The following is a 26,906-nucleotide window of genomic DNA, read 5'->3' on the forward strand; positions in this document are numbered from 1 at the left end:
AGCAATGACAGCTGTGGGTTTTGCTGTGCTCTGGTGCCCGTTTTCCCTCTTTTCTGGTGCAACACAAGCCTAAGTTTAGTTGTTGGATATTTTGAAATCCTGCTCTAAATTTCCAGTGCAAGCGCGTGTGAATGGTTTACATATTCACAGCTGCACTTTGTGTGTGTGTGCGTGTGTGTGTCCAGGAGCAGATTACGTGTGGTACATTTTTCCAGGCACACACTTTCAAATGAGCAGGTGTGAGGGTTTATACAAATGTGAGGGCTTCAGGTTGGAGCTTCACATTTACCAGCCAGCTGCTGGTTTATTTTGTTTGTGACCTGTGGTTTCATTTTTTATTTTTTCACTCTCAGCTTTGCAGATTAGGACCAAAGGACTCTTGTGCCAGCCACACCTGCATTTAATCAGAATTTGAATTGCAAAGAAACAACTAACTTTGACATTCACAACACAGAGAAAGAAATGACGGTGCAGACGGCCCAATATCCACAACATTTCCCCTGATTTTTCACTCTCTGTTTGCGGTAAAATGTGGCGCTAGATGAGTTTCTTCAGTCCCAGTGATGTTAACCTCAGGCAACATGTTCCACGATAACAAGTGAATAACAGGACAACAAAAGACACACCTCACGGGCACTTATTAAACTACATGTTGTTGTCTTCCAAGTGGTTAATTAATGTTAAAGTGGTGTAATTATTTTTCTTTTAATTTGCAAGACCGGGAAAAAAACATTAGGCGGAGCTTGTCGGGCGATTCACAGACCTCCCAGTCTGTGACGTCTGTGAGAGAAATAAAGTCCTGTGGGCATTAACATGTGTGCAATCAGTTTTAATCCAACAAGAGATATTAGGTGTATATTTTACTCCTAATTGTGTGTATCCATGTAAGGTTTACCTTGATAGTTGTTGGACCTGTTATTCTACCAACTTCTCAGGCAGCTCCGTGTTGCTGGAGACGCCTTTTTTAAGTTCAATAAACGTTCCTTTTTTTTAAATTGAGACTCATAACTTTTGTTATTGTGGCATTTTTATGACGTAAATTGAGAAAGCAAAAGTAGAATCAGCTCCAAATATCGGCTCGAGAAAATCGGCAGTCCGTATCGGCCCTAAAAACTCCATATCTGTCGATCCCTACTTTAAAATGTTACTGTGGATGTTGAGCAACACACGGAGCAACTCAGCTTATTGCCAAACGAGTTCACTCTCTCCCATCGCCAGAGTGGAATTTAAAATATCTTGGCCTGTTTAAAATTTTGCGGATGATCTATAGCTCTTATGCATGCAAGCAAAGGTCATCAGTGTTGGTCTTTAAATGTATGACACAATGGGGAAAGCACACACACACACCTTCGTACACACACATTACAGGGAATGAAGTTTACTGCCTGATCTCCGCCGCCGTGTCTGCTGTCGATCACCCAGTGGTGACGGTTTTCTCATGTACCTTCCCCTCTCCCCCCCTCCCCACAGGCATGCAGTATGGATATGTTGCTAATAGTGGAGCTAGCTCTGCCTCTGCCGCCACCTCAGGCCCGGCCGCTGCCCCCTCGTCATCCAGCTCTGAGGAGGAGGATGATGATGAGGAGGAGGAGGAGGATGAGGAAGCAGGTCTGCTTTAGCTTTTACCTCCCCACCACCCATTCATTAGCACTTTCTCCACCCTCGTGATCTCATACAGCTCATTTCCATTCCATCGGTGCGTTTCCACCCCCCTACCCATGCAACGTCACCTCTCTGACCGCTCTCCGCTTCTGTGTCGCTTCTGCTGCTCTACGTCTAAACAGGCTTATCCAGCTGGGAACTCTCCGTACCTTTCCCCTTTCTGATAGGCAGTCAGATATTTCCCCTCTGCTCTCCTTCGCACTGCCTCCTCCACCCAATGCTCATCATCTTTCCCTCCCAGTCACCAGCACTGACATCTTTTTAAATCTGTGTGTACCCTGCTCCATCACCAGAACACTGACATGAAACTGTGTCTAACAGAAAGGTGAGAGGTAAGTGCGTGAGCAAGGAGTTTTCCAACTGTGGTTGCTAACTGGAGAAAACAAAAATCGATTGTTGTGTCCTCCTGGTCGGCTCACAGCTCTAGAGCTCAGATTGGAGTGAACCTCGTGGCCTTGGATGCGAGTTGGGATTAGATTGGACTTTGAAGTGTTTTGAAACTTAATTGCTGTGAGGGGTTTGGTGCTGAGTAAACAGGAAATGAATTGACGACATATTATTATAAATGATTAATGGTTAATTAAAAATTCATCAGGCAAAATTCTCTGCTCATAGCTTTTAAAGTGTGAGGATTTGACACTTTTCTCTAGGTTGATATTATTGCAAATGTCATATCGTTTGGGTTTGAACTGTCGGGTAGACTAGCAAAGGTTATGTAAAGTTCTTTATTACTCATTTCTGCAAAAAGAAACTCTCTCGGGCCGGCCGGTGGCTGAGTGGTTAGAGCAGTCGCCCCATGTAAAGAGGCTGAAGGTCCTCGAGGCAGCGGCTGCGGGTTCAACTCCAACCTGCGGCCCTTTGCTGCATGTGCCCCCTCTCTCTCACCCCATTTCATATCTGTCCTCTGTTATAAAAAGGCTTGAAAAATTGCCCAAAAACATATTTAAAGAAAAAAAATAAAGAAGAAACTCCTGGATAAATAAAGGTTAAAACAACAAATTAAAGTAAATCTTGGCTGAATCCCTAGAAGTGTTTTATTTGACAGGACAGTGTAAAAATAGAGAGAGGGGTATGACGCTTCAACTTTGTATTATTTTAAAGTCTATATGTAACGGTAATGTGTTGACATCTCATTGCTTTTAAATTACATCAAAATTGCATTATTTGATATGATTTTAAAAGAGAGATTTAAGTATTCAGTGTGAAAGTATGTGGACCAGATAATTCTGTTCTGTACTGAGCTTTAACAGTCTCGTGCGTGCGTGCGTGCGTGCGTGCGTGCGTGCGTGCGTGCGTGCCCGTGTGTTATGTACCACGGAGGTGTTCTAATGATGAGCCTCCCTCTGGAGCTGTGTCATCAGCCAGAGGTTAACACGTTTTTAAATATAGCCGCTCCCCTGGCGGGCAGGTGCGGGCACACCGTACATGTTTGCTGACTCTCCTGCTCCCCACGAGGGAGCGCGGGTGACTGACTGCACAGCTAGCACTCATTTACACCTCAACAAGAAAAGGAAAAGTGTCTTTTAGTTTGCAGCTTCTCCCCCTCGGGATCTTCTCCGTTCTCCCTGGTCTCTCGAGGGTTTTCTGCTGCAGCAAAACCCCAGTTGTTGATTTCTGGATGCCATGATAATATCTGAGTCAGATATAAATCACTTTATGGCAAATGTATTAAAACAATAACACATTCAGCTTGTGACACACTGTTAATGCATTACTACTCTTCAAGTGTGGAAATCAGAACCCGTAATAATTTACTTTGGTTTTTTAAAAGATTAGTTTTGACAGCAGAATTATTTAAATCAATAAAAAAGTCTATTAACTATAAAGACCCAACAGTCACAGTTTCACATGAAGCTAAGTAAGTCGGCCTTGAGTTGATATTTTTTCAATTCACTTTAAAAGTTCATCTCTTTGGGGATATAATAACCTCTAACTTCCAAGGTTTGATTTACAAACAAAATAAAACATTTGCCCCAAGAGGGAAGAAGGAACTGTATTGAAAATAAAATAAACATAGGTTACATACATTTGGTACAAATATCTTTCACATAACACTGCACTTAATGATTATTTGCGTTATCGATTCATCTGCTAAATATCTCAGGATGTCCGTAAGGCCCAAGCCAACATCTTCAAGTTACTGGTTTTGTTTGACCAACTGTCCAAAGCCCCAGAGAGATGCAGTTTACAATCTATAAAATGCATAAAAAGCAGAAAATCTTCACATTCAAAAAGCTGAAACCACCAAAGGGACGCCATATTATAAGAACAGTTTGAAGTAGAGCGGCCTTATTCAAGTCACATGCAGAGTTTTGCTTTTTTATTTCATCTTCTCGTGTCCTCTTTTAAACTGCTGAGTCACAAGTGTCATAATGACGAGTCGTCTCAAGTGGGTGACATAAGATGTACCCGTCGTCATGGCAGTGTTTGTTCAAGCACATGTTGTGTCTTGTAACACGTTGTAACACACATGGCCCTGTTTACGGGGTCCATTCAGGTGATCCGAACACAAGTGGACAGCTGAGACACATCGTTGCTCACATCTGTGTCTATACTGCCTCTCCAGGGCGCCGCGTGTGCCTATGTCACGTCTGCTAGATGGTCAAAGGGCCCCGCACACACTTCTAATCTGTCCTACTCTTGCAAGTCCCGTTAGCGGTTGTGTTGATACAGCTTGAGATCTCCTGCGTTTCGTCCTTCGATGCATCTGGGACGCATCAGCGTTTACACTACAATAGATATGTGGTTTAATGCGTCCCGCACCACCTGAGAGACACTATGCACTCTGTAGATAATCAGATCAGTGTCGCTCGTGAGCAACAGATTAGAAAGGGGACGCCGGCGGCCGCAGTATGAATGGAGCTTTAATTTGTTGGTGGCAACAGCCTGGGGGGGGGGCAAACAAAGTGGTCTTATGACTTTAAATATTAAGACCAACAGTTGAGGAAAGGAAATGGAAAACCACCTGCTCCGAGGCAACACTTACTATGAACCGATTTGTTTTACTCCTATAACCCCTGGTTAGCATCCCCTTTATTAATCTCTAAGATGACAGAAGAGGAGGGGGTGTCAGAAGAATCTTAGAGGAGGAGGAGGAGGAGGAGGAGGAAGGCTAAACTGTCCCGGTGTCCTCCTCCTGCAGAGAAGATAATCCAGTAGTCTGCTGGTCCCATTTAGTCAGAGATAATTGGATGCCGCCCCGTCCAATGAGCTCTCTGCCAGGGAGGCCTGTCCTGTCGCTGACGCGTCCTGTTGGCTCACATTGGATTCATGTGTTCATTCAAATATCCTACTCTTAGTAATCTCATCTCATCTTCAGCCGCTTATCCGGGGTCGGGTCGCGGGGGCAGCAGCTTTAGCAGGGGACCCCAAAATTCCCTTTCCCGGGCCACATTAACCAGCTCTAACTGGGGGATCCTGAGGCGTTCCCAGGCCAGTGTGGAGATCTAATCTCTCCACCTGGTCCTGGGTCTTCCCCGAGGCCTCCTCCCAGCTGGACGTGCCAGGAACACCTCCCTAGGGAGGCGCCCAGGGTTCATCCTTACCAGATGATCCTGAACCACCTCAACTGGCTCCTTTCAACGCAAAGCAGCAGCGGCTCTACTCTGAGTTCCTCACGGATGCTGAACTTCTCCCCCTCTCTCTAAGGGAGACTCCAGACCCCCTCCTGAGGAAACACATTTCGGCCGCTTGTACCCGCGACCTCGTTCTTTCGGTCATGACACCCTTTGTAATCCGTTTGGAAAACCCTATTCATTATTGGGCGTGAGAGGGAAAAAGTGGGTGCAATGGACCATAATGCTTATTTTGTTTATTATTTTTGCCTTTATTTAATCAGGTAGTAGACCAGATTTTTTACGCTACGCGTGTATTGGATAAAGTGCGTTAGACATTAAAGAAGTGAGAAAGACAGAGGAAATGTCCGTGTGAAAGAGAAGTACCAAGAAGCTAATGAGCTGTAGAGAGGGGTGATATTAACGAGAATGAATCACATTAACTTTGTACTCTTTTGCTTTACTCATGTTTCTGTCCCCCTCCATGTTTCCTGTCCTCAGAGGCATGTGTGCGCTAGCTTGGTCAAGACTTAAGTGCTCTTTTCATCATGTTTTCTTTCTGTGCACTCTTTCTCTGAGGCCCGAGGGAGTCCAACCACAGCACTCTTCACGGCCAAACATGGCCACTCTTCATTCCCTTTAATGTCTTTACCTCCTCTTCTATTCTTTCATTATTTCATTATTTCATCGTAACCCTCCGACTTCATTCGTTCAGGCCCTCCCTCTCTTTCTATCGCTCTGTTTTATCTTTTGCCTCCTTTTTTCTTCTGTTATTCTTTGTTGTGTCTTTTGTTTTGCTATCCCCATGGGTGCTCGTTTAACTACATTCATTTCATTATTTACTCCTCCCCACAGTCCTCTCACCCCGTTTTTCTTTTTGTATTTCAGTTTTTAATCCTTTCTGTGTCTCTGCCTCTCTCAGGTGGTGACACCTCCTCTTCAAGCACTGGCAGTGCCTCTCCGGTGCCCAACAGCTATGATTCCCTGGAAGGGGGCAACTATCCAGGTGTGTTTTGATCCCAAACAACTGGCTCACACACTATTTTAAGACATGACTTTAGGATTTCATAAAGCTCTTGTTGAGAGTAATAGTGACCCCAAACAGTGGATTACACTGCAATTTCATTTGGTAACATTACGTGCAGCCATGTTTCAAAAAAGGAAATGATTTCCCAAAAGATTGCTTTCCATAAATCTACATTTTAAGAGTTGACTTATACACGTACATTAAAAGTAGGGTGAGAGAAAATGTATCATCTTGCTTTTTGGTTTGGCCGTGATCTTAGATGCACCCAACTGAATTAAGTCACAGTTCGATGGTAAATGAGGAAAGCAAAACATCATGAAACAAACAGTGCAGAGCATCAAGAACAAATTATTCGTATCACCACCTTGTCAAAAACAATCGTGTTGGAGCAAGTTCAACAAGTAGAAGCAATGTGGGAGAGGGGATATTTCTCTGCAGTGAAAGGATGATGAGATGCACTTCACAATTTCTGTAAAAGCCTGCAGCCGCACACACACGCGCACACACACACACACACACACACACACACACACACACACACACACACACACACACACGCTCACACACACACACACACACACACACACACACACACACACACACACACACATTTCCATATAAATATGATATTTCCAAGTGTAGCTTTATTAAGCTTCACTGACCTTTCCACTGTCGTGATCCGGTTTAATGCTGAACTCTGTCTTGCCCAGATCCCATGGCGCCCTCCAACAATATGATCGACCAGGTCGCACCCTATGGTAGCTATGGTTACCCCAGCATGCAGCCCGGCTATCAGCAGGGACCAGCCTCCCTCCCTGACTCTTCCCCCTCCCATGACCCGTACGGTCAGTCGAGCTACCAGCAGTACTCCCAGGTGAGGCCACAGCTGGAAGAAAATGGATGCTGAGTGTTTTTTTGTGTGTTTGTTTGGTTGTTTTTGTTGTTTATGCCGTTACTTCTTATGTGCAAATGAAAAGCATTTTTACCAGCCTGATTCTCTGAATTTCCAGCTCCATCTCAAATTTAGTTTTCATGCTCTTGCTCCTGTGAATCACTGTTTCCTCAGTTGGAAAAACAACCAAACCAATCAGAGCCGTTGTGGGCCGGACTTAAGTTTGGCAAGTAAGGCAACAACAAAATAGTTCTTCTAGAAGTGTTGAACCCCACCTGTTTTATCCTGTCCTGCGGCCGGCGCAGAACAAACCGTGTTTGGTCTCAAAGGCTCATTATAGTTAGAGTTGTCTTCATTTAGCTCTCCAGCCTACAACTTGATTGTTTTGGTTCATTTTCACCACTGTCATAGAATTTTTCTGGCCATCACCGACAGCTGTATTCAGTGATGAAACTCTAAAAACTCACTGTAAACAAGCTCAGCACCAAACAGCAGACGGACATTAGAGACTAGCATGAACGTAGTGCAGCATTTAGCCGCTAATGAGACAGATATTTCCCTCAGCAGTGTGTAGATCCCAAAAACAGGGATAAAAGAGAGTGAATACTAGACTAACATTCTCCAGGTGGTCATATTAAAGTTGTACGCCGTAAGATTTTCATCTATTTAATTGTCTTTTAAGTTCCTATCTACCAAAGTGTCAGCTAAAACAGTGGTGATTGATCATATGACCCACTAATGAAAGCCCTTGTTGCCTTTTTGCAGAGTATTACAATCTGTGTGTCTGTGGCGATATCCCCTGGATAAGTAAGTGTAAGTGTAAACAAGCCGCCATGTTAGTTACGCTGCCGACAGCGGTTGGTCTGTTGGCTCAGATCGTCACTAACAGTTATGTTGCGTTCATTTGTAATTGGAAATCGGGAACTTCCAACTTCTGAGTCAGGCTTGTAGTAAGGGCAGAAGTGTAATAGGAACATGTTTGTATGGATTTAAGAGGGGAACGTATAGGGGACGGACTGGAAGTAGAGAGGTGAATGTGTTTCAGTAAAGTTTACAAAAGAGCAAAAAATAAATAGTGAATGCACATAATGACCGTTAACGTGACAAGATGGGGGCTCTGAAAAAACAGGTTCGCGTGCAGTTACATCTGACCACCAAAGAAGCCGCTCAAATCAACGTATCTCGATTCTTATGGAGTACAACTTGAACACACTGGTCCTGATTTATCACAAGAGTAAAAATTAGCTGTGTCTCTGCAGCCGTTCCCAAACCTGTCCCAGCTGTCTGCGGCCCTGGGGGGGCTGAGTGGTGTGCCGGAACTTGAGGTGGAGGCCCTGATGCCGGTCAACCTGCTGCATGAGAGGAACCTGCTGCCCCCCAGGCCCCTCGAAGCCCCCGAACCCAACCTCAGCCCTGACCTCAAGAAGGTCAACTGTAATCCACAGTAAGTAAAGTGTAGACGGGTTTAATATTGGGTTTTAAACATTGTTCTTTAAAATTGCTGTGAATCTCTCACTCTGTTATCGTCTAATCTGAATATGTTTTCTCTCTCCTTGCGTGTCTCTGCTGATCAGGACATTCAGGTGTACCCTGACCAGCATCCCCCAGACCCAGGCTTTACTCAACAAGGCCAGGCTCCCGCTGGGCCTCCTCCTCCACCCCTTCAGAGACTTACAGGTATGAGCTGATGTCTAGAATCCATATCTCATTTGTCTCTATTGGGTTTTTATGGGGTTCTCTTCAGTTTAAAGGTCACATATGCTCAGTTTAATGTTCATATTTTTATGTCAGGGGTCTAATAGAAAATATTTACATGCTTTAATGTTCATAAAACAACATATTTACCCCCTACTGTCTGTCTGAATACACCTCTATTCGCCCTCTGCCTGAAACGGTCCATTTTAGCGCCTGTCTCTTTAAGTCCCTTCGTCATTTTCGGGTTACCAGGTTGCTGCTAGCGAGGAAACAACAATGACACTGAGGTAGATTGGTGGTACTATGTTAAATAAAGCCCCAAACGTCACAAAAAGGCAATTCAAACTGGCTTTGTTAACACATGTCTCGATAGAGGGAGCAAGAAAGAAAGGGAGAGGATTGTCTTTTCTCATATTTTGGGGGTCTCACACCAGGGACACATTTATGTTGAAAAGCCATGAACAAGTAACCTGACTCTCGTCAGATGACTTTCGTTCCGCCTTGCTTCCGTCTTGACTCCGCCTAGCTCCACTCAACCATCTGGATTCGCTCCATGTGAATGGGATTTCAGGGTCCGTAAAAAATGGTCAGGCCAATCAGAACCGCCAGGTGTTTTTTTAGATGCGACGTAGCAGAGAATGTACTGTGGCAGCTCGCATCCACGAAGCAGGCGTCAACATGGATGCTGCTATTTCATCCGTGTTGTCCAATCTAGAGAATCGTTGAAGGCTTTTGTTGGTGTAAACCATGTGGGCTGTTCTGTTTGGCTTTTCCATGCTTCGCTCTCATCAGCGTCACGGGTCGGTTTCGATGTGAGTGGTTCAAGTAGCACGTCATTAAAGATGATGGACAAGTTTATTCAACCATATGCAAGGACTTTTGATGAGGCCCAGCCTCCTGAAATCACTTTCTAGTCGCGCGATCCCAGATGGACGAGGGAAGCAAGGCGGAACGAAATTCATCTGGCGAGAGTCAGGTTAATGAACAAGAACATTTTTGATAACATGTAACCTTTAAGGTGTGGCTAAAGGGGCTGTTTTTTACTTGAAAACTTAAGTCATTACTCTGGTGTCAGCATTAGCCCAACGTAATAGAAAACACTCATCGCAGGCGGCTGGCCCTTTTGCTGTTCCCTCCTTCTTCCACTTTTTTATTTTGTGTGTTTTTATAAAAACAACCCAACTTGTGCATTTTTTCCTGAAGGGTGGACGCCTCCACAGCACTAAAATAAAAGTTATGATTAGATGCATGTTGGTTGATTGAGTACTTACACTAGCTGGAGACTTGGGGAAGAATACTTTACACATTTCATGTAAAACTCGTCCACTCGGAGCACACTGAACCAGTTATGTGTCTGTTCGTGGTAACGAGTGGCTGCAGCGGCAGCAGGACTGTCAAGAGGAGGAGAGAGATGATGAGGTGCAAGAAGATAGGTGAGTGTATTTATAGAGGTGTTGGTTAAGATGGTGTCAGAAGATATGAAGTGACAGAGAACAGGAAGAGGCAAACAAGAAGTTAACACCAGCCAAATGATTGTGGCTGTTAACTCAAGACAACAGTGAGAGGGTCGAGTATATTTTAAGTCTATTTACTCAGGACTCTGAATAAAATAGGGTTTGCCTCAATTTATATTCATGCAGTACATTTACAACCATGAAACTGCCAAGTGCCTGCCATCCACAGGCTCCAACGCACTCAAAAACAAACTGCTTTTGTTTACCACCATTTCATAATCTGTGCTCGACAACCTCATTGTCCGGTTTGTTTGTTCTCGGAGATGAAATCTTTGTTTTAGATCTTTTTATTGGAAGCATTTGTGCAAAAATCTTGACATCTATATAGAATAGGAAACTGCTTCAATCTTTTCACCATTTATATTTGTTGAACTACTGGCGTCCTGTCCAGGTCGTACCCCGCCTCACGCCCGATGTCAGCTGGGATTGGCTCCAGCGACCCCGACCCCGGGATAAGGGGTTGAAGATGAATGAATGAACTTAACGTTGTTCATTTGTGTTCAGTTTGTGTAAGAAATAAATAAATGGTGAGCAAGGATCCGATCATAAAGCTTTCGTCACAAATACCACTTGAGATTTGTTGACGCCGGCTCATTTTCGGACTGAAATAATTTGGTTTGACTGACGAATGAACGGCGTCTATTCTAAGGACATAATGTAGAACATTTGCGGTGACCCTGGTACATCAGCAGCAGAAGTCCTTGAGAACACAGTAAGAGACAGAAAATAAAGACTACAGTCCCAAAGCATTGTTGAGCTGCATTCCCCAGGAAACAGAAACAATGATTCTCTTCAGTCGTCTGAAGGGGCACGAGTAGAGGAATGTTTCTGAAAAGGTCACGATTGAGGAAAAACTCAGCATTAGAAGCACAGAATGTAAATTGTTAAGCTCGCAACGAGGCACGATTGTGGTCTCCCTCAGTATTTACTCCAGTTTCCTCTCCCCCTTCTTCTTTTCCTCCTCACTGCAGCAGTTACCGGTGATCACGTCGAACACGATAGTGCGCTGTCGCTCCTGTCGCACCTACATCAACCCGTTTGTCACCTTCCTGGACCAGCGCAGGTGGAAGTGCAACCTCTGTTATCGGGTCAATGATGGTACGAGTCCAATCACGAGCTATTCTGGGTCAGAAAGTCATTTTTGTGCCACGTAGTTTTGCGGATGTCAAACCCGCTCTCTCTTTTTTTTCTTTCTTGTTTAGTTCCAGATGAGTTTATGTACAACCCAGTCACCAGGTCTTACGGCGAGCCCCATAAGAGGCCAGAGGTCCAAAACGCCACTGTGGAGTTCATCGCCTCCTCAGACTACATGGTGAGCTGTCTCCTCTGTCCAGAAACCTTTAGATCAGGTGTCTCAAACTGATCCAGTAAAGGGCCGCTGTGGCTGCAGGTTTTCATTCTAGCCATGCAAGAACACACCTGACTAGACTTATATCGCCTTCACACAGTTGGATTTGTTGGATCAGGTGTGTTCTTGCTTGGGTGGAATGAAAACCTGCAGCCACAGCCTTCCTTTACTGGATTAGTTTAAGACACCTGCTTTAGATGTTCTTGTTATGAATATTCATGTAGTGTGTTTGTCCACTAGAGGGCAGTCTTGACTCGGTGCTACAACATCTGGAAACAAGGGTGTTCCTACAGCATTTAGTTTAACAGGAAAAGAGAGTGACGTCTCCAGGGTTCCTACTCAGTATGGGATTGAATCTGAGTTATTTCCAGGTCTGGATACATTTGGAAAAGGGGAGAAGAGTTTGGAAAAATGTTTGTATTGTTTCCAGACTATTATCTCACTTTCTAAAATAAAATATATTAATATATACAAATAAAATAAAAAAATACTAACTTACCTGTAGATGATATGTAACTATTCAAGCTTGCTTTAGAATCGTACAAGTACGTTTCTAAACGCCAAAGAAGTAAAGACTTTTGTTTTCTTTTGTAGTTCCTGTCCGTCCCTAACGTTACTGTACGTACTGTGGATGTACGTATTGTATAGACTGTTATATAGGTTTAGTATTTAATTTGGTGATAACTGTGCGAGGGAAGGGGAAGTCAGGGGAGGTCCTCACATGTCTGTATTATGTTGAAAAGGGGCAGACACATAAGAACTGTATTCTTATCTGCTCCTTTCCATTCATGCAACTGTTTAAATGTGTTGTAACTGTGAATTTAATTTATCATTGTCATAAATAGGCATTTTCATGAAAGGAACAAATTAATACATACATACTGTGTGTAGGGGTTGCAGGTTCACAGTCATTGATTTCACTCTATAAGCATTAAGCTTTAATAAAATGCTTTACGTTGAACGTGCCTCAGTTTGGAGTACATTCATATATGAATATATTCATATTCATTTTCATATGAGCTACAATACGTAGGTAAACATGTCTTGTAATTACTTGGGGACATAGTTGCATACATATAATTTAACATATGTGTTCAAAGTTGGATTTTAAAACCATTTATTTACATAATAAGTATCTAAAAACTGGTATTCAGATGTTTAATATTGACTGAAAAATCCTCCAAGAAGTCTGAAAATTTGAGTCTGGAAAAGTCTGGAAAATGTTTAGGACCCCTGCATTTAAACATGATATAAATCACTCTTATAGACTTGAAATTAGACATGAAGCAATGCTAACATTTTCCCATCCTTCTCCACTAATGATGTGTGTTTATTCTTGTGTGTTCAGTTGCGGCCTCCTCAGCCAGCGGCCTACCTGTTTGTTCTCGATGTGTCTCACAATGCTGTGGAAGCGGGCTACCTTAAGTACTTCTGTGAATCACTTATGGACAACCTGGATAAGTGAGTGCTTTTAATAATCAATACAGTAAAAGTTGCTGCTTTATGAGTTTGTCGGTTTTCTTGTGGTTTTCCACCTGATCCGATTCTGACAAAGGGTTGTTATGTGCTTCAGGTTGCCGGGGGATACGCGCACCAGGGTCGGCTTCCTCACCTTCGACAACACAATCCACTTCTACAACCTCCAGGAGGGACTGTCTCAGCCCCAGATGCTGGTGGTGTCGGACATAGATGGTACGTCTGCTCGTTGAAATGAGGCTTTAGTTTGCACACTGTTTGTTTTTATGCCTCCGTGCGGGGGACAGCCGTGGCCGGAGGCGTAATGTTTTCAGGTTGTCCGTCTCTACCGCCATCCCATTCTTGTGAACGCGATATCTCAAGAACCCCTGTTTTATTAAAAGTAGCCAAGAAGTTGAAAAGTAAAAAAAAAAAGCATGTATATTTTACATAAGTAGCAAAAAAAAAACTAGAAGCGCGAAGGATAACAAAACATCAATACATTTCAGTACAGTTAATTTTTACATCTGATCTTTATCTCAGTATTAGGGTGCACTCGCACTGTCCTTCCGCACCGGGCCTAAACAGGTTTTTCGGGGTAGAGCCTAGCTCGTTTGACCAGTGTGAGTGTAACCGTTCCGCGTCTAGCTGCAGCCAGTTGGCCATGCACAGCCCGTTTGAGAGAGTTGGACTTTTGTAGAGCGCGTTTGCACGTGTACAAGCACGAGCGTGCACACATGTACGAGCATGGGCACGAGGCCTACGCTGGCTCTCACGTAATTTTATGTGCGCCTGTTTGGACATAGAAAAAAAAAAGGACAGATCATGCGCAGACATTTAAAACCGCGTGATGACAGGCAAGAAGCATTCGTGCGAGGGGAGAGGGAGGGGGGGGACAAGTACCCTAAAGCCCGGGTACAGTGTGAGTGCGCCCTCAAAGACTTTTTGTTCTTTGTTTTGTAGTCTCATGAAAAAGGCAGTGAATGTTTCTGCTGTGATTCAGATGTTTGTTTTGTTTTTCCAGACGTCTTCATACCGTCTCACGACAGTCTGATGGTGAACCTGAAGGAAAGCAAGGAGGTACATCCTTTTGTTTTTTTGTGAACATGAATAACTACAATTCCACGTTTTCAGTCCTTCGTTCTTCTCTCGTTATTCCCTCAATCCCCCCCTCTCTCAATTTAATTTCTTCCTTCGCTTCCCTCCTCCAGCTGGTGAAGGACTTGCTGACATCACTGCCGGGCATGTTCAGCCAGAGCAGGGAGACCCACAGCGCTCTCGGCCCGGCGTTACAAGCCGCCTTCAAGCTCATGTCGCCCACCGGAGGCCGCGTCACAGTGTTTCAGACGCAGCTGCCGACGCTGGGTGCCGGTGCACTGCAGTCGAGGGAAGACCCCAACCAACGCTCGAGCACCAAGGTCAGAACGAGAGGCTGTTTGATGGTTTTGTGAGCACGTCAGGAGAATTACAATGTTTTCTGATGTTCTGATGATAAAGTTTGAGTTTCCGTAGTTGCTGATATTCAGCATGTTTTTACCACCACTGTGACCTCACAATATATGACTCTGGACAGACATGATTGCAAACTGAGACTTCAGCGGTAATTCTAGTTCACCGTCAGCCTCATTTTTTCCGAATACAAAGCGACCTCAAACTAGCGGTGCTGCTTTGTTGTCTGTGATTTATGAAGCTTAAACCGAACCATATGACAGATGACATATAGCAAGAGACTGACTCTTCCTCACCCCCTACTGTGTGTATGTATACTTCATATCTTGGCATACTCAGTTCTGTGCTATCGCCACAACTCACTTTTATTACCAGCCACAACGTCCTAATTAGATCTCACGTGTCTGGATGAATGAGAACATTCACAGGCTTTAGAGAGAGAGTATTTACGGAGGATGCTGAGCTGAAGTCTGTGTTTTTTTTGCAATTTATTCATCTCCATCATCTGTGTTTTATGTTTGACCTAAACAAACTGCCAAGAAGTTACATTAATGGGGATCTAAGAACAGATGTGCACTCACTTTCTCAGGGAAAGTGATTTTCTGTTTGTTGGCTTCTGTGTTTTCAGGAGGATTTTGGGCTGAAAAAGAACAAAAAGAGAATAAAATATACTCTGAACTCCGTGTTCCTCTTTCTGTAGCATACATCACTTGGTGGATGTTTCAATAAAAAAATAAAAAGACATTGTGTTTATCTAATAGTACAGGAGGCTTTGATGGTGGTGATTTCTCCCTCAACAGAGCAGAACGAGAAGGATTTATTTGTGCAATAATCGCTCTTTATCTTTCCAGGGAGTTCAGCACCTCGGCCCGGCAACAGACTTCTATAAGAAACTGGCACTGGACTGCTCGGGGCAACAAATTGGGGTGGATCTTTTCCTGCTCAGCTCCCAGTACACTGACCTTGCTTCGCTATGTAAGAACACACCAACACTTTACCTCAATGTCCGTGTGTGCCCAATGCCCAAAAGTAGCTGTAGGTCTTAGGAATGGGAAGTTTGTAGGGTTGCAATGGATTAAAAAACTCACGGATCGGATCATTTTTCGGATCAGTAAAAAAAGACAAATAAACATTAGTTTGTCTTTCGTTTATTGTTATTTTTTGTTCCATTCCTCTCCTTCTTGTGTCAGTACCTGTGCAAGATGAATGTCTGTGTGACTCTGGTAGAGGGGGTGTGTCTGGAGCACCTCACCTCTCATCTCCCAGTCTGCTGTGTTGAAGTGAACAGTTATAGTCACATAGTTCTGCTTCCCCTGGACGTGTGGTCATGCTTGATGTGTTTCCACTGTCACATGGCTTTCTTGTGCCACGGTGCCTACACGCCGTCACGGTTTTATCCACTAACCTCTTTTCTTCATCACTATACTTGACAGGGAAGCCAAAATGCTTCCATACAGGGGATTTAAATGACGCGGGGCGTTCAAGCTCCGCTGTTCCTTTCGCTCACCATGACCACGCTGCTCCTAACAAGTGTATGAACTGAACATGCGCACAACTTTTTTTTTTCCATAAATCAATCTGCAGATCATGTGTGTGCCGAACCGCAGATATTGATCTGAACGGATCACGGATCAATGATGATCCGTTGCACCACTAGAAGTTTGTATATCTGCTGCTGACCCAACACTTTGATACAGTTAGAAATCTAAAAGTATCAAAAACGGTGACTTGAGGATTATCAGCATTTTCCTCTTATCCATCGTTGATCCATCAGTAGTTATTGGTCATAATTGCGATGCATTGTCCAAGCTTACTGCAGCTGCTGTCCTCAGGGAGAGCAAGCAAGACAAAGACACATTTACCAGATAATATACCTTTGAGCTAATGCTAACATTAACATGCTAAACAGATGTGTAAGCATTTTATTTCTGCTAGAATGACACAAAGTTTGAGACATGATGGGGAAGATTTGATCCCTCTGATGATAATAGATGTTACCAGTTGATTTGTGAATAAATACTTTTTTCCTCTCCTCTTCTTCAGCTTGTATCTCCAAGTATTCAGCGGGCAGCATCTTTTACTACCCCTCTTTCCATTACATCCACAATCCGGCTCAACTGCAGAAGTTCCAGAAAGATCTGGAGCGCTACTTCACCCGGAAGATCGGCTTCGAGGCTGTCATGAGAATACGATGCACTAAAGGTAACTGGGTCACTGGAGTTAAGACCGAACATGTGGTTTATTTTTCCATTACAGGTTGTCTTCTTAACTTGTTTTGCATCTGTTCTTTCAAACAACCCGCCCTCACCCTCTGTTTGCTCTCAGGTTTATCCATCCATACGTTCCATGGTAACTTCTTTGTCCGCTCCACCGACCTGCTGTCCCTGGCCAACGTGAACCCAGACTCTGCCTTTGCTGTTCAGATGTCAATTGATGACTCTCTGGCAGACTCGTCTCTGGCCTGCTTCCAGGCTGCTCTGCTCTACACCTCCAGTAAAGGTACGCAAACTCTCTCACAAACGCACACACTTGTGGGGAGGAAGTCAGTGTGGGTCAGTGAGCAAAGTGCACAGTTTACCACTCAATATTGACGAGATACTTACCGAGTAAGACCCTTAAAACCTCGGGAGTAGGAGCTTGTGGTTTTGTTGATGATGCTTTATGCAAACAGTATTACCGTCTCTGATTATTCATCCGTCTATCCCGGTAGGAAAACGACGAATCCGGGTGCATACTCTGTGTCTGCCGGTGGTCAACCAACTGAGTGATGTGTATGCCGGAGCTGATGTTCAGGCCATCACGTGTCTGCTAGCCGACATGGGTGAGTTAGATGTCACAGTTTTAAGTGGCATGACAGGCAACAGCAGACATTTTGGGCTATTTTGCATCTACAGCATGTCTTCTTGGAAAGAAAGCAACCAAAAAAACACTTTTTTATTACACTTTGTCTGTTTACATCTGTAGATTTCTCTTGAATTCACCAAAAGTTTGCATTAAATAATCCCTCATTTGCATATTTAAAGATTACAGAAAAGTTTTAATACAAAACATAATTGTCTAAATGTAAGTCATCAACTGCAAAGTTTCTTTGTGATATGTTAAACAGCTCTGACCTAATCACCTGTAGTGTCTCGACAAATATATACATTTTAAGATATGTATCTTTCTCCACATACCTAACATTCATTCCTACCTATATTCTCAAGATTTTTACAGAGGAGTTTGGGATTTTTTGAGTTGAGTTTTGACAGTGTTTTCTGATTTTGTGGAGTGATAAAAAGAGTTCTCTAAAATCCCCTCTGAAAAACTTTGACTTTGAAGAATTTTGAACATGGCTTTATCCAGTGTTCACATTTCGGTTCTGGAAATGTATGCAAATGAGCTCATTTCATAAGATAATACATCATTTGCATATTTAAACATAACATTCAGAAAACTTGTAATACAAAAAATAATTGGCTTAATGTAAGTCATCAACTGGGGAAGTTGCGTGATGGAACGTATTGGTTGGTAGTTTGACCCGATTCACCTCTAGTCTCTAAACGTTTTTGTCCACGTGTAAATAAACACTACAGGAAAAAATGAAAATGTTTTAATGTACTTGAAGTTTAAATTTGTTGGAACGAATGAAATAGTTTCTTCTCTGTCCTGTTTGCTGTGAAACTCTTAATGTTTTTATACATTTCAGCTATCGACCGGTCGATAACGTCCAGCCTGTCAGACGCTCGTGATGCTCTGACGAACGCGGTGGTGGATCTGGTGAACGCCTACAAGAGCAACGTGTCAAACCTGCAGCAGTCCGGCCTGGTTGTCCCTTCGTCCATGCGCCTCTTCCCCGTTTACATCCTCTCTCTGCTCAAACAGGTGCAGCTGCTCGACAGACACATACACTTGTCGTCACATATGGTTAATTAATATGCTAAAACCAAGCCCCAACCACAGCCACTTCCTGGTTGATCCAATCAGGTAGTGCCAAAAACTGCAGTTCTCTGAGTGTCCACTAGGAGCGGTTTGCACAATAGAGCCGTTACCGCGATGCATCGCTTTGTTTACAAATCTTTCCGTAGATCTCAGAGTTTTTGTGTGTCTTGTCGACTGTTTTTGAATATTTTCATCCGTGCTCGTACACGTGCGCACGCTCGTGCTCGTACATGTGCAAACACGCTCTACAAAAGCCCACCTCTCCCAAACAGTCCACGGCCGGCAAGCTTGCTGCAGCTAGGCGCGGTACGGTTGCACTCACACTGGTCAAACGAACTAGGCTTTACCCGTAAAACCTGTTTGGGCACGGTACGGATGGACAGTGTGAGTGCGACCTAAAAATACCCACAGAGAGACACATACAAAACTGTCTGAGGTGGCACGCACATTTCATATTAACACTTAATAATCCACCAAACATCATCAGTATTACACATCCTAAAATATGAACCGCTGTGACTTCATCACCCCTCCCTCTATAAGCAAACACACACACACACACACACACACACACACACACACACACACACACACACACACACACACACACACACAAACACACAGTTTTCAGTCATACAGACTCCCTATAAGTTCAATGACTGTATTCATCCACCCAGGACTTGTTCATTCAAACATCCAGGGTGTGTCCACTTTCAGACACACTCTCACACACTGTTTGCCTCATATGAGACAAATACCCCTGATAGGTGTGACCCCATTAGTGTACGCCCTAAAGGCTGTGTCATGATGACAGGTGGGTAATGATCAGAGTCATGAGAACTGTTCACTGTTTCTGTTTATTCCACATTCATTGTTACAATGTAATTACATTCTATTAGCATTTGTACGTCATAGAAACTCTTGTCTTCAGCAGATGTTTGTTTGAAGTGGGGCTGCAGGATTATGGCCAAAATGATAATCATGATTTTTTTAGGGACAAAATATTTTTATTGCACTTTGTTGTTTAAGTCAACATCCTTATTCACAGTGCATCGCCTGGAAGCAATATATGAATACAATTGTACTCTTCACCTTCAATTGTTCTGTCGTCTATTATTTAATTTAAGTACTGACAGTCCTGTGTTTGACTGCTTTATTTAGTTTTTGGAAAAGTAAACTGGATTTCATGTCGTAATAAATAATATTTCAGTTCTTTTGAAAATACTTTCTCCGTGCATGCTTTATGTAGAGTTTGTGTCGACGACTCCACACCTAACCTTGGGGCTAAATGGATAAAGTTTGTACAGATAAACTATACTTTATATTCATTTCCTGCATTTGGGTAGATTTTTAGGCACTATTTTATGGTGGAAATGTTTTAATTTATGTGAAGGAAAACAAAGCAGAAAACTACTACATCTGAACACTTGGATCTGTGCAAACATTTCATCTTCTCAGACCTTTATCATACAAATGAAGCTTTGTTTATGATCTAATTCTCTAAATCTCAGATTATTATATGTTTCTCACAGTGCCCCTATTACTCCGTCGTAGTTGACGGACTAGAATTTGTACTTTTTAGTCATTTTCACTCTTAAGTTGCGGCTTCATTAGAGCAACTTCTGTTATTTTTATTTCATCTATCGTTGCCTTTGGGGTCGCCCCATACTTTACCAAAAGCACTGTCTCCTCTGCTACTTTTATGTTTTTATTGGTGACAAATGCACACACTCTAAATATTGAGGGAAACATGTCCATACCCTGGGATCTGTAGTCATGAAAAAGATCTGTTTTTCTTTCCAGAAAGCCTTGCGGACTGGCACCAGCACGCGGCTGGACGAGCGGGTCTTCGCAATGTGTGAGTTCAAGACGCAACCGCTGCAGCAGCTGATGAGAATGGTTCATCCTGACCTGTACCGGCTGGACAACATGTCTGACCAGGTAGGACAGATAACAAATCTACTTGCAGGCCTTTAGAGCTGTGAATGAGGATTGTAAATTTGAGTTCATACTTGTGAACAAAATTACTTGAATATGAAAATAAGTGTCTTCCAACTTATCCGTTGCACTGTTTGTGTCTCACCTGCAGGGGGCGCTCCATCTGAACGACACAGTGGTTCCCCAACCTCATCTGCTCCACCTGTCTTCTGAGAGGGTGAGCAGAGACGGAGCTTTCCTCATGGACTGTGGCAACGTAAGCTTTCAGTATTATTTATTCACAACACTCTGCTTGGTGTGGCTCTTTGAGGGTTTTCCTCAGAATGTCAGAGATGAACTTCACTTCTCCTCACTATTAGTTCATGTTCTCTCTCGTTGTTGCATTTCCTTGTTTAGATAATTGTAAACTTCTGGAACCTGTGTTGTTTTGGCTTGACTGTGAAACCTTTTATGGACATTTATTGTGTCATTATGAGCGTTAATGTAACAACAGCAGAGTTACAGCCCAGTTTCCATTGAGTTTTTGGTTTATATAATTTGCTTTAAGGGGAATTTCGATCCCGACAAAAAGTAAAGCGTGAAAACCGAATCATTCAGCTGAAGACATTGAATATCACTTGTGTGATATATGTCAAAAAAAATAAAGTAATTTGGTGCTAAAAGGCCCTGGTAACCTAATTTCTCAATCAAGTCTTTACTATGTTTTTACTAGGCTCAATAGACAGTGTTTTTGAGTGTTTAACTCTTAATAAACAATACCTAAAGAAGATTTTTTCAGAGCCTTTGACTTGACATTAGAGGCTGAAGTGCAAGCCAAAAACTCATTTTTTGGTTTCATTGTTTTTATTGGAAGCACGTGTACAAAAAACATTTTATATTCCAGCGAACAACTTTCAGTTTGAACACCAAAAAAGAGATGAAGGGAAAGAAAAAGAAAAGGGGGAAATATACCTGTCCACCCACCCGTACGAGACCTTTTGTTCCCCATTCTGTCAAAACATGATCATTTCTTTTGACTCTGGCTCAATTTTTATTGTTGTTGTAATCCTGATTGTGACCACAGGAGGCTGAAGTTCACCTCTACCCTGTGTTCTCTTCTAAATCGGACTGAAAGATCACAGTCATGTTGTATAACTTACTAACACACAACATATGTGTGCATGGAGAAATGAAACCTCACCTGGAAGAAAAGCTAAATGCTTTCAATCCTGTTAAGAACAAGGGGTAGTGATGGTATATTAATATGTTATAGAGAAATAGTTTAGAAATAAAGCTTTCAGGGGCTTTAATCTGTGTGTCAGGAACATTACATGCTCTGTACTGACGCTGCTCTCTGATTCTGTCCACGCAGGTCTTTTATCTGTGGATCGGCAGATCCTGCAACGAGATGTTCGTCCGAGATGTTCTGGGCTGCCCCAACTTCGCTTCAATACCCCCCAACATGGTCAGTAAGACTGCAACTGTATAAAGGCTGCCGTCCTTTCAAAATAATATGTCCATCATTGAAAAAGTAGGTTAAAGTTGATGCATTTATTTTGTAAAGGAGAATTCAGCCACATACAAACATGTCAGGAATAACTATGATTAGGGAAATGGTGGTATTGTTTTACGCACCACCGCCCAGTTGCTGCATTAGTGATGCAATGCAACATTGTCCAAGTTTCCCCTGGACATGAGTCACAGATTTGTTTCACAATAAAAGACCAGTGCATTTTTCTCAGTGTTGTAAAAAGAAAACAACTCGTGCAGCAGATCAGATTTGCTGGTGAAGCTTTTTTTTAACAAACTGAGCAGCTACCTAGAACGCTCTGTCATCACCACACTGTGGGCGTGATGTTGACATCCAGAACAAACCGTTACCGTCAGCACTTGTTTATGCTGCTTATTCGATTTTTCTAGAAAGGGGTCGATGTGTCCCAGAGCCACCTACAAACCCCACATTTTAAACCACAGGCATGTTTGTGTTGACCACGCTGCGTGGCCCAGATGACTACATGAACCTACATTATCTGTTTCCAATCTGAGACACGCAGCAGTGAAAACAATGTTGTTGATGTTTTGGTTCTCCGCTCCTTCTCTCTTTGAAACCCAGAGTCACATTCCTGAGCTGGAGACTCTCCTGTCTGAGAGGGTGCGAGCGTTCCTCGATTGGCTGCAGGACAACAGAGCCTTCAGCTCCACGATGCACGTCGTCAAGTAAGCACTGCCGCACATCTGGATCAACATCTGACTTCTACTAACACGCGCACGTCTTCGAACATCCAGACGGTGGATTTTAGACTGTCTGGGATGTCTTCTCTGTTTGTTGTTTTGTTTTCACTTTTTAAAAATGTGGTAAAATTAACATTTGACCTTTTCTGAGGTCGAAGTTCAATTAATTAGTTAGTACAATTAATATAAAAGCAAGTTCATATTCATTACTTTTACCTGTTCCGCTGCTATAATCCCTGTATGGGATCGCAAAAGTTTATCTTGTGAAGAGGAAATCTGAAATACCTTCAGGTTGCTGTTTATTTTTATAGTTCTGAAGCAGCCAAACAATGCTCACTTTGTTCTTGACTCAAACCAAAGGGTTAGGTAAACCAAGATGTTTTACAAAGGGGACCTGTTGAGGTCATGGTCAGCCTGTAGTGGTGTCACACTTTACATGTAGTTTAAAAACACGATTATATTCGGGTTAAGGGCACACCCCGGTTTCTCAAACACCATGTAAACACCGTACCCATGATTCTCATACCTGGGTTAAAAGACCTCCTTTAGTACCCCGGTTATTCCTGCATGTAAACACCGTCCCCAGATTCTGATCTGGTTTTCCGTCAGCTATAATTCCCGCTCCCCACTCTGTGGCAGTGGCTTTTGACCTGGGAATAAAATAAACCGGGAAGCTGCGGCACCGAAAACATGAAAAAAAACAACAACAATAGAGCGCAACCTTTAAACCGAGGGAAGACTTCGCCATGGCAAGAAACATCACTACCAAGAAGACCCGTTTCTGTCCTAATTCTGTCCAGAAATCGGCGTTTCTCTCCCCGCTTGTGATTTGGACAAAGGTGAACCTGGGGGAAAAAGCTGTATTCAGATCGGCAGTATGTTTGCGGACTGCCACCTACTGTACCGAAAGAAGAGTTACTCCGTCATTTTGCAGTTCAAACCCCTTTCATGTATACGAGGGGAACTTCAATAATCCGATTATTCCCTTTACCAGGGAAAGAACATTTACGGTTTACTGATGTGCATGGAAACGCACTGACTGGGGCAGGTGATCATTCAGTCATTCAGCATTTCATTACACCTCCTTTGAATAAGCCCAAATGCAATCATATGACCTTTAACCCAATTAAACTTCAATACAATACTAGTATTTAAAAAAGATAATCAATACATTTTGTCCTTGGTACACAGATGGGGTGATGTTTTCCGTATCTGCGCTGGTCCAGGAAAAGTCACTGAACACAAACTAAGATCTTCTTCATCTGTGCAGCGCTCGGTTGAAAATCTAATCGTAGATCCACTTTTTTAACAGCTTCGATACTTTCAAATATGGAAAGTATCGTATCGTTTTGAAATTTGTTTAAGTATTAATAGATTTGAAAATCATTTAAATTTAAATGTTATCTTTTTTGCCGATAAGCCTGTTGTGGTCAACAAGGTGAATATCTGCTGATACCTACATATTTCCTTATTTTTATTTAATACTTTCTACAGTCAACAGAATAGTTGTATTTTGAGTGTGTGGTGACAGGAAATAGGAACCGACCTGGAGACGTTTGCAGTCATAGTTTAATTAGTTTGTGTCCTAACCATCAGGGCCGGCAGATGAATCTGTATGAAACTAATAATTAGTTGCAGCCACACTTCAGTGTCCCGCTCCCCCCGTGACCATCTGAGTGTGTGATCATGTGTGTCCCATTGTTTAATCTGTTTCAGGAGTAAAAAGCTGACGGCACCGTAGACATTATTGTTCCAGCTTTCTGAAACAACTCACATTTCCAGCGATCTGCTCTCGACTGGCACAGAAACAGGGTGTGACCAGTTTTGTGTTTCACTGGAATCGTTCTCCCTGCAGAGATCGGTCTGAGGTTGACAGAAAAATATTTCCAGCGTAAACACACAGTAAGCAGTGAGGTCACTGATTGACAGCGGTGGTAGAGGCTTCCACAGGGAGCACATTGTCCCTGTTTCCTCTCTCTCCTCCTCTGCGACACTGCATTGTTGCTCAACCACATATTTACACCAGAGTGTTGTTGTGGAGGAGGGTTGATGTCAGTGCAAATGGACTGAGGTTGTTTGCATCGCTCTGACAAATGTGAAGTGCATGTGATAAGCTGGGTGAGATTCTTCACATTATAACACATTATAACTGAAGAAGTTTGCCTCCAACAACAGTAAAAGGTACTTTAAGTAGTTACAAGTTACAAAAAGATGTATCATTTTCTTAATTGGTCATTTTGCCAATAAAATGTGAAAAAGAATTCCCTTTATCATTTCCTGAAGCCAAAGTTATCTCTTGATTTATCCAACGACAGTTCATAAAACCCAGTTTATTCTCATATATCACAAAGAAAAGCATAAAATCCTCACATTTACGAAGCAAGAATCAGGGAATAATTGCTCCAATTTGGCCCTCCAGTCCCCGTAGATTCCCCCGCCCTGGATGATCAGCAAGACTGAAAAATAGATAAAATATATACGGATTTTCATATAAATAATAATAAAGTATATCAAATAGAATATTACATAAATGATAATAATAATAAGATAAAATAAAGAAAACATCTGATCCAAATGTCAAAAACTCATCTTATCTTCAACCGCTTATCAGGGATCAGGTCCAGGGGCAGCAGCTCTAACAGGGGACCCCAGACTGCCACAAACAAAGTAAATCACACCAAACTCCTGTGCTGGCGTGTTCCTCTGACCCTCGTCTTTCTTCTCCCGCAGGGACGATGCTTCGGCTAAAGCGACCTTCTTCCAGTACCTGGTGGAAGATCGGTCTGAGTCGGCTTCTTCCTACCATGAATTCCTGCAGCACATTCAGCAGCAAATATCCAAGTAGGCTCCCATCACGCAGAGAGAACCTTTGGCCGCTAGAGTCCTCTAACCAGAGCGAGAAATGAGTTCGGCCTCGTAGAGTGAAAAGTAGCGTCACACACGACGGACACCCATCGCTCCTTCAGACCAGTTTTAGCGAGGTGGGAGACATCCCGTTCCTCCAAACCGTCTCATTAAACAACCCTCCAAGCTCATTGGTCAGTCGGAGTCTGACCATCAGAAAGGGAGGAGGGTGATAGTTGTAGAAAAGAATAAAGAGTTACAGAATTAAATGAATGAAAAGGGGGGATTTGCTCCAGCTCCAGTCCCCTCACTGCCTCCTAACCACTGTCAAACCCCCGTTTAGCGTCTCGTCGAACCCTTCGCTCCTGAGAAAAGAGGGAGGGAAGTTGAGCCAAGAAGATGCCACTTCAACTCATCTTTTAGTCAGATTTGTTTTTGTGAGCCTCACATGTAGCTAGTGCTGTCTTTTTTTGTATTATTATTGTTATTGTTTTATAATTTATTCCCCTCCCCACGCCCTCGGTTTTATTTTAAGACTCTCTTGAAAACACTGGAGAACAGAAACGAGCATTCCTTCTGTTGTTTTTCTGGCATGAAGTACGAAACGCATGTCCCGGTTCTGTTCGCTGCTAGTCTGAGCATAGACTGTAACGGGAATATCATTTGACAGTGGTGGATGTTAGACCCCCCCCCCCCCTTCCTGTTGGCTCCCTCTTCTCTCCCACTGTGTGAACTCTGATTTTGATTTCCTAACTTTAACCCCCCCTCGCCCCCACCCCCGCCCCCCCTTTACCCCACTGTCAACAATCTTCTTCTGAGTTTGTTTTACTATTTCCAGGCGCTAACTGAAGTTGCTATCCACTTTGTAACTATTGAAAAAGAATCTTTTATGTGCGATAATTTATGAACCAGCTTATTAAATAAAAAACAAAAACAGAACTCGGCTTGTTTCATGTCATGGTGTCATCGGTGGCATTAAAAATAAGCGAGGTTTGTGTTTTAAAAAACGGTTTCTACAGTTCCCGTGTTCCCACAGTTTCCATGCACAACGTTGGTGTGGTGTTCTGCCTGTTAACCGTGGGTGGGTGGTGTAAGGTCTGGTGTAATGTCACGATTATTGGACGTTTTGTCACTTGTCAGGACTTTAACTAATGGCTCTCACAGTTTACATAATCCATCAGTGCCTCCACTTTACCGCTCAATGATGTTATTAGTCATCACACATTTTACAGCAGCGTAACGAACGACTCAACTACTGTAGGAAAAAGTTCTGACTTCATGAAAAACTGTTTTATTCTCGTGTGTTTGTGGAGTTTTCTCCTCCAAATAACCTAAAATAAGAGACTGTTTCACAGATCAGTTGACAGAAAACTTCACCCCCAAAGTAACCAGTTTA

The 26,906-nt window shown here is 43.0% G+C and overlaps 1 protein-coding gene across 2 annotated transcripts in view; it reads left to right on the forward strand.

The window, feature by feature from the left end:
* The window catches only part of sec24b (SEC24 homolog B, COPII coat complex component), a 30,137-nt gene extending 3,770 nt beyond the window's left edge, over positions 1–26,367 (forward strand). The window contains exons 4-24 of one of the 2 annotated variants that reach the window (XM_083915085.1): positions 1,471–1,608; positions 6,139–6,222; positions 6,954–7,117; positions 8,395–8,579; positions 8,710–8,812; positions 11,316–11,442; positions 11,547–11,656; positions 13,041–13,153; positions 13,266–13,384; positions 14,172–14,227; positions 14,359–14,565; positions 15,448–15,571; positions 16,640–16,798; positions 16,922–17,095; positions 17,307–17,417; positions 18,285–18,460; positions 20,321–20,458; positions 20,607–20,711; positions 21,807–21,899; positions 22,548–22,651; positions 25,397–26,367. In XM_083915085.1, the coding sequence (XP_083771211.1) occupies positions 1,471–1,608; positions 6,139–6,222; positions 6,954–7,117; positions 8,395–8,579; positions 8,710–8,812; positions 11,316–11,442; positions 11,547–11,656; positions 13,041–13,153; positions 13,266–13,384; positions 14,172–14,227; positions 14,359–14,565; positions 15,448–15,571; positions 16,640–16,798; positions 16,922–17,095; positions 17,307–17,417; positions 18,285–18,460; positions 20,321–20,458; positions 20,607–20,711; positions 21,807–21,899; positions 22,548–22,651; positions 25,397–25,511 (2,705 nt within the window). In that variant the 3' untranslated portion in view covers positions 25,512–26,367. The remainder of the gene's footprint in view (positions 1–1,470; positions 1,609–6,138; positions 6,223–6,953; positions 7,118–8,394; positions 8,580–8,709; positions 8,813–11,315; positions 11,443–11,546; positions 11,657–13,040; positions 13,154–13,265; positions 13,385–14,171; positions 14,228–14,358; positions 14,566–15,447; positions 15,572–16,639; positions 16,799–16,921; positions 17,096–17,306; positions 17,418–18,284; positions 18,461–20,320; positions 20,459–20,606; positions 20,712–21,806; positions 21,900–22,547; positions 22,652–25,396) is intronic. The other variant, XM_083915086.1, reaches the window with a different exon arrangement.
* The last annotated feature ends 539 nt before the right edge of the window (positions 26,368–26,906 follow it).

Source organism: Echiichthys vipera (assembly GCF_963691815.1).
Source record: "Echiichthys vipera genome assembly, chromosome: 6".
Lineage (NCBI taxonomy): Eukaryota > Metazoa > Chordata > Actinopteri > Perciformes > Trachinidae > Echiichthys > Echiichthys vipera.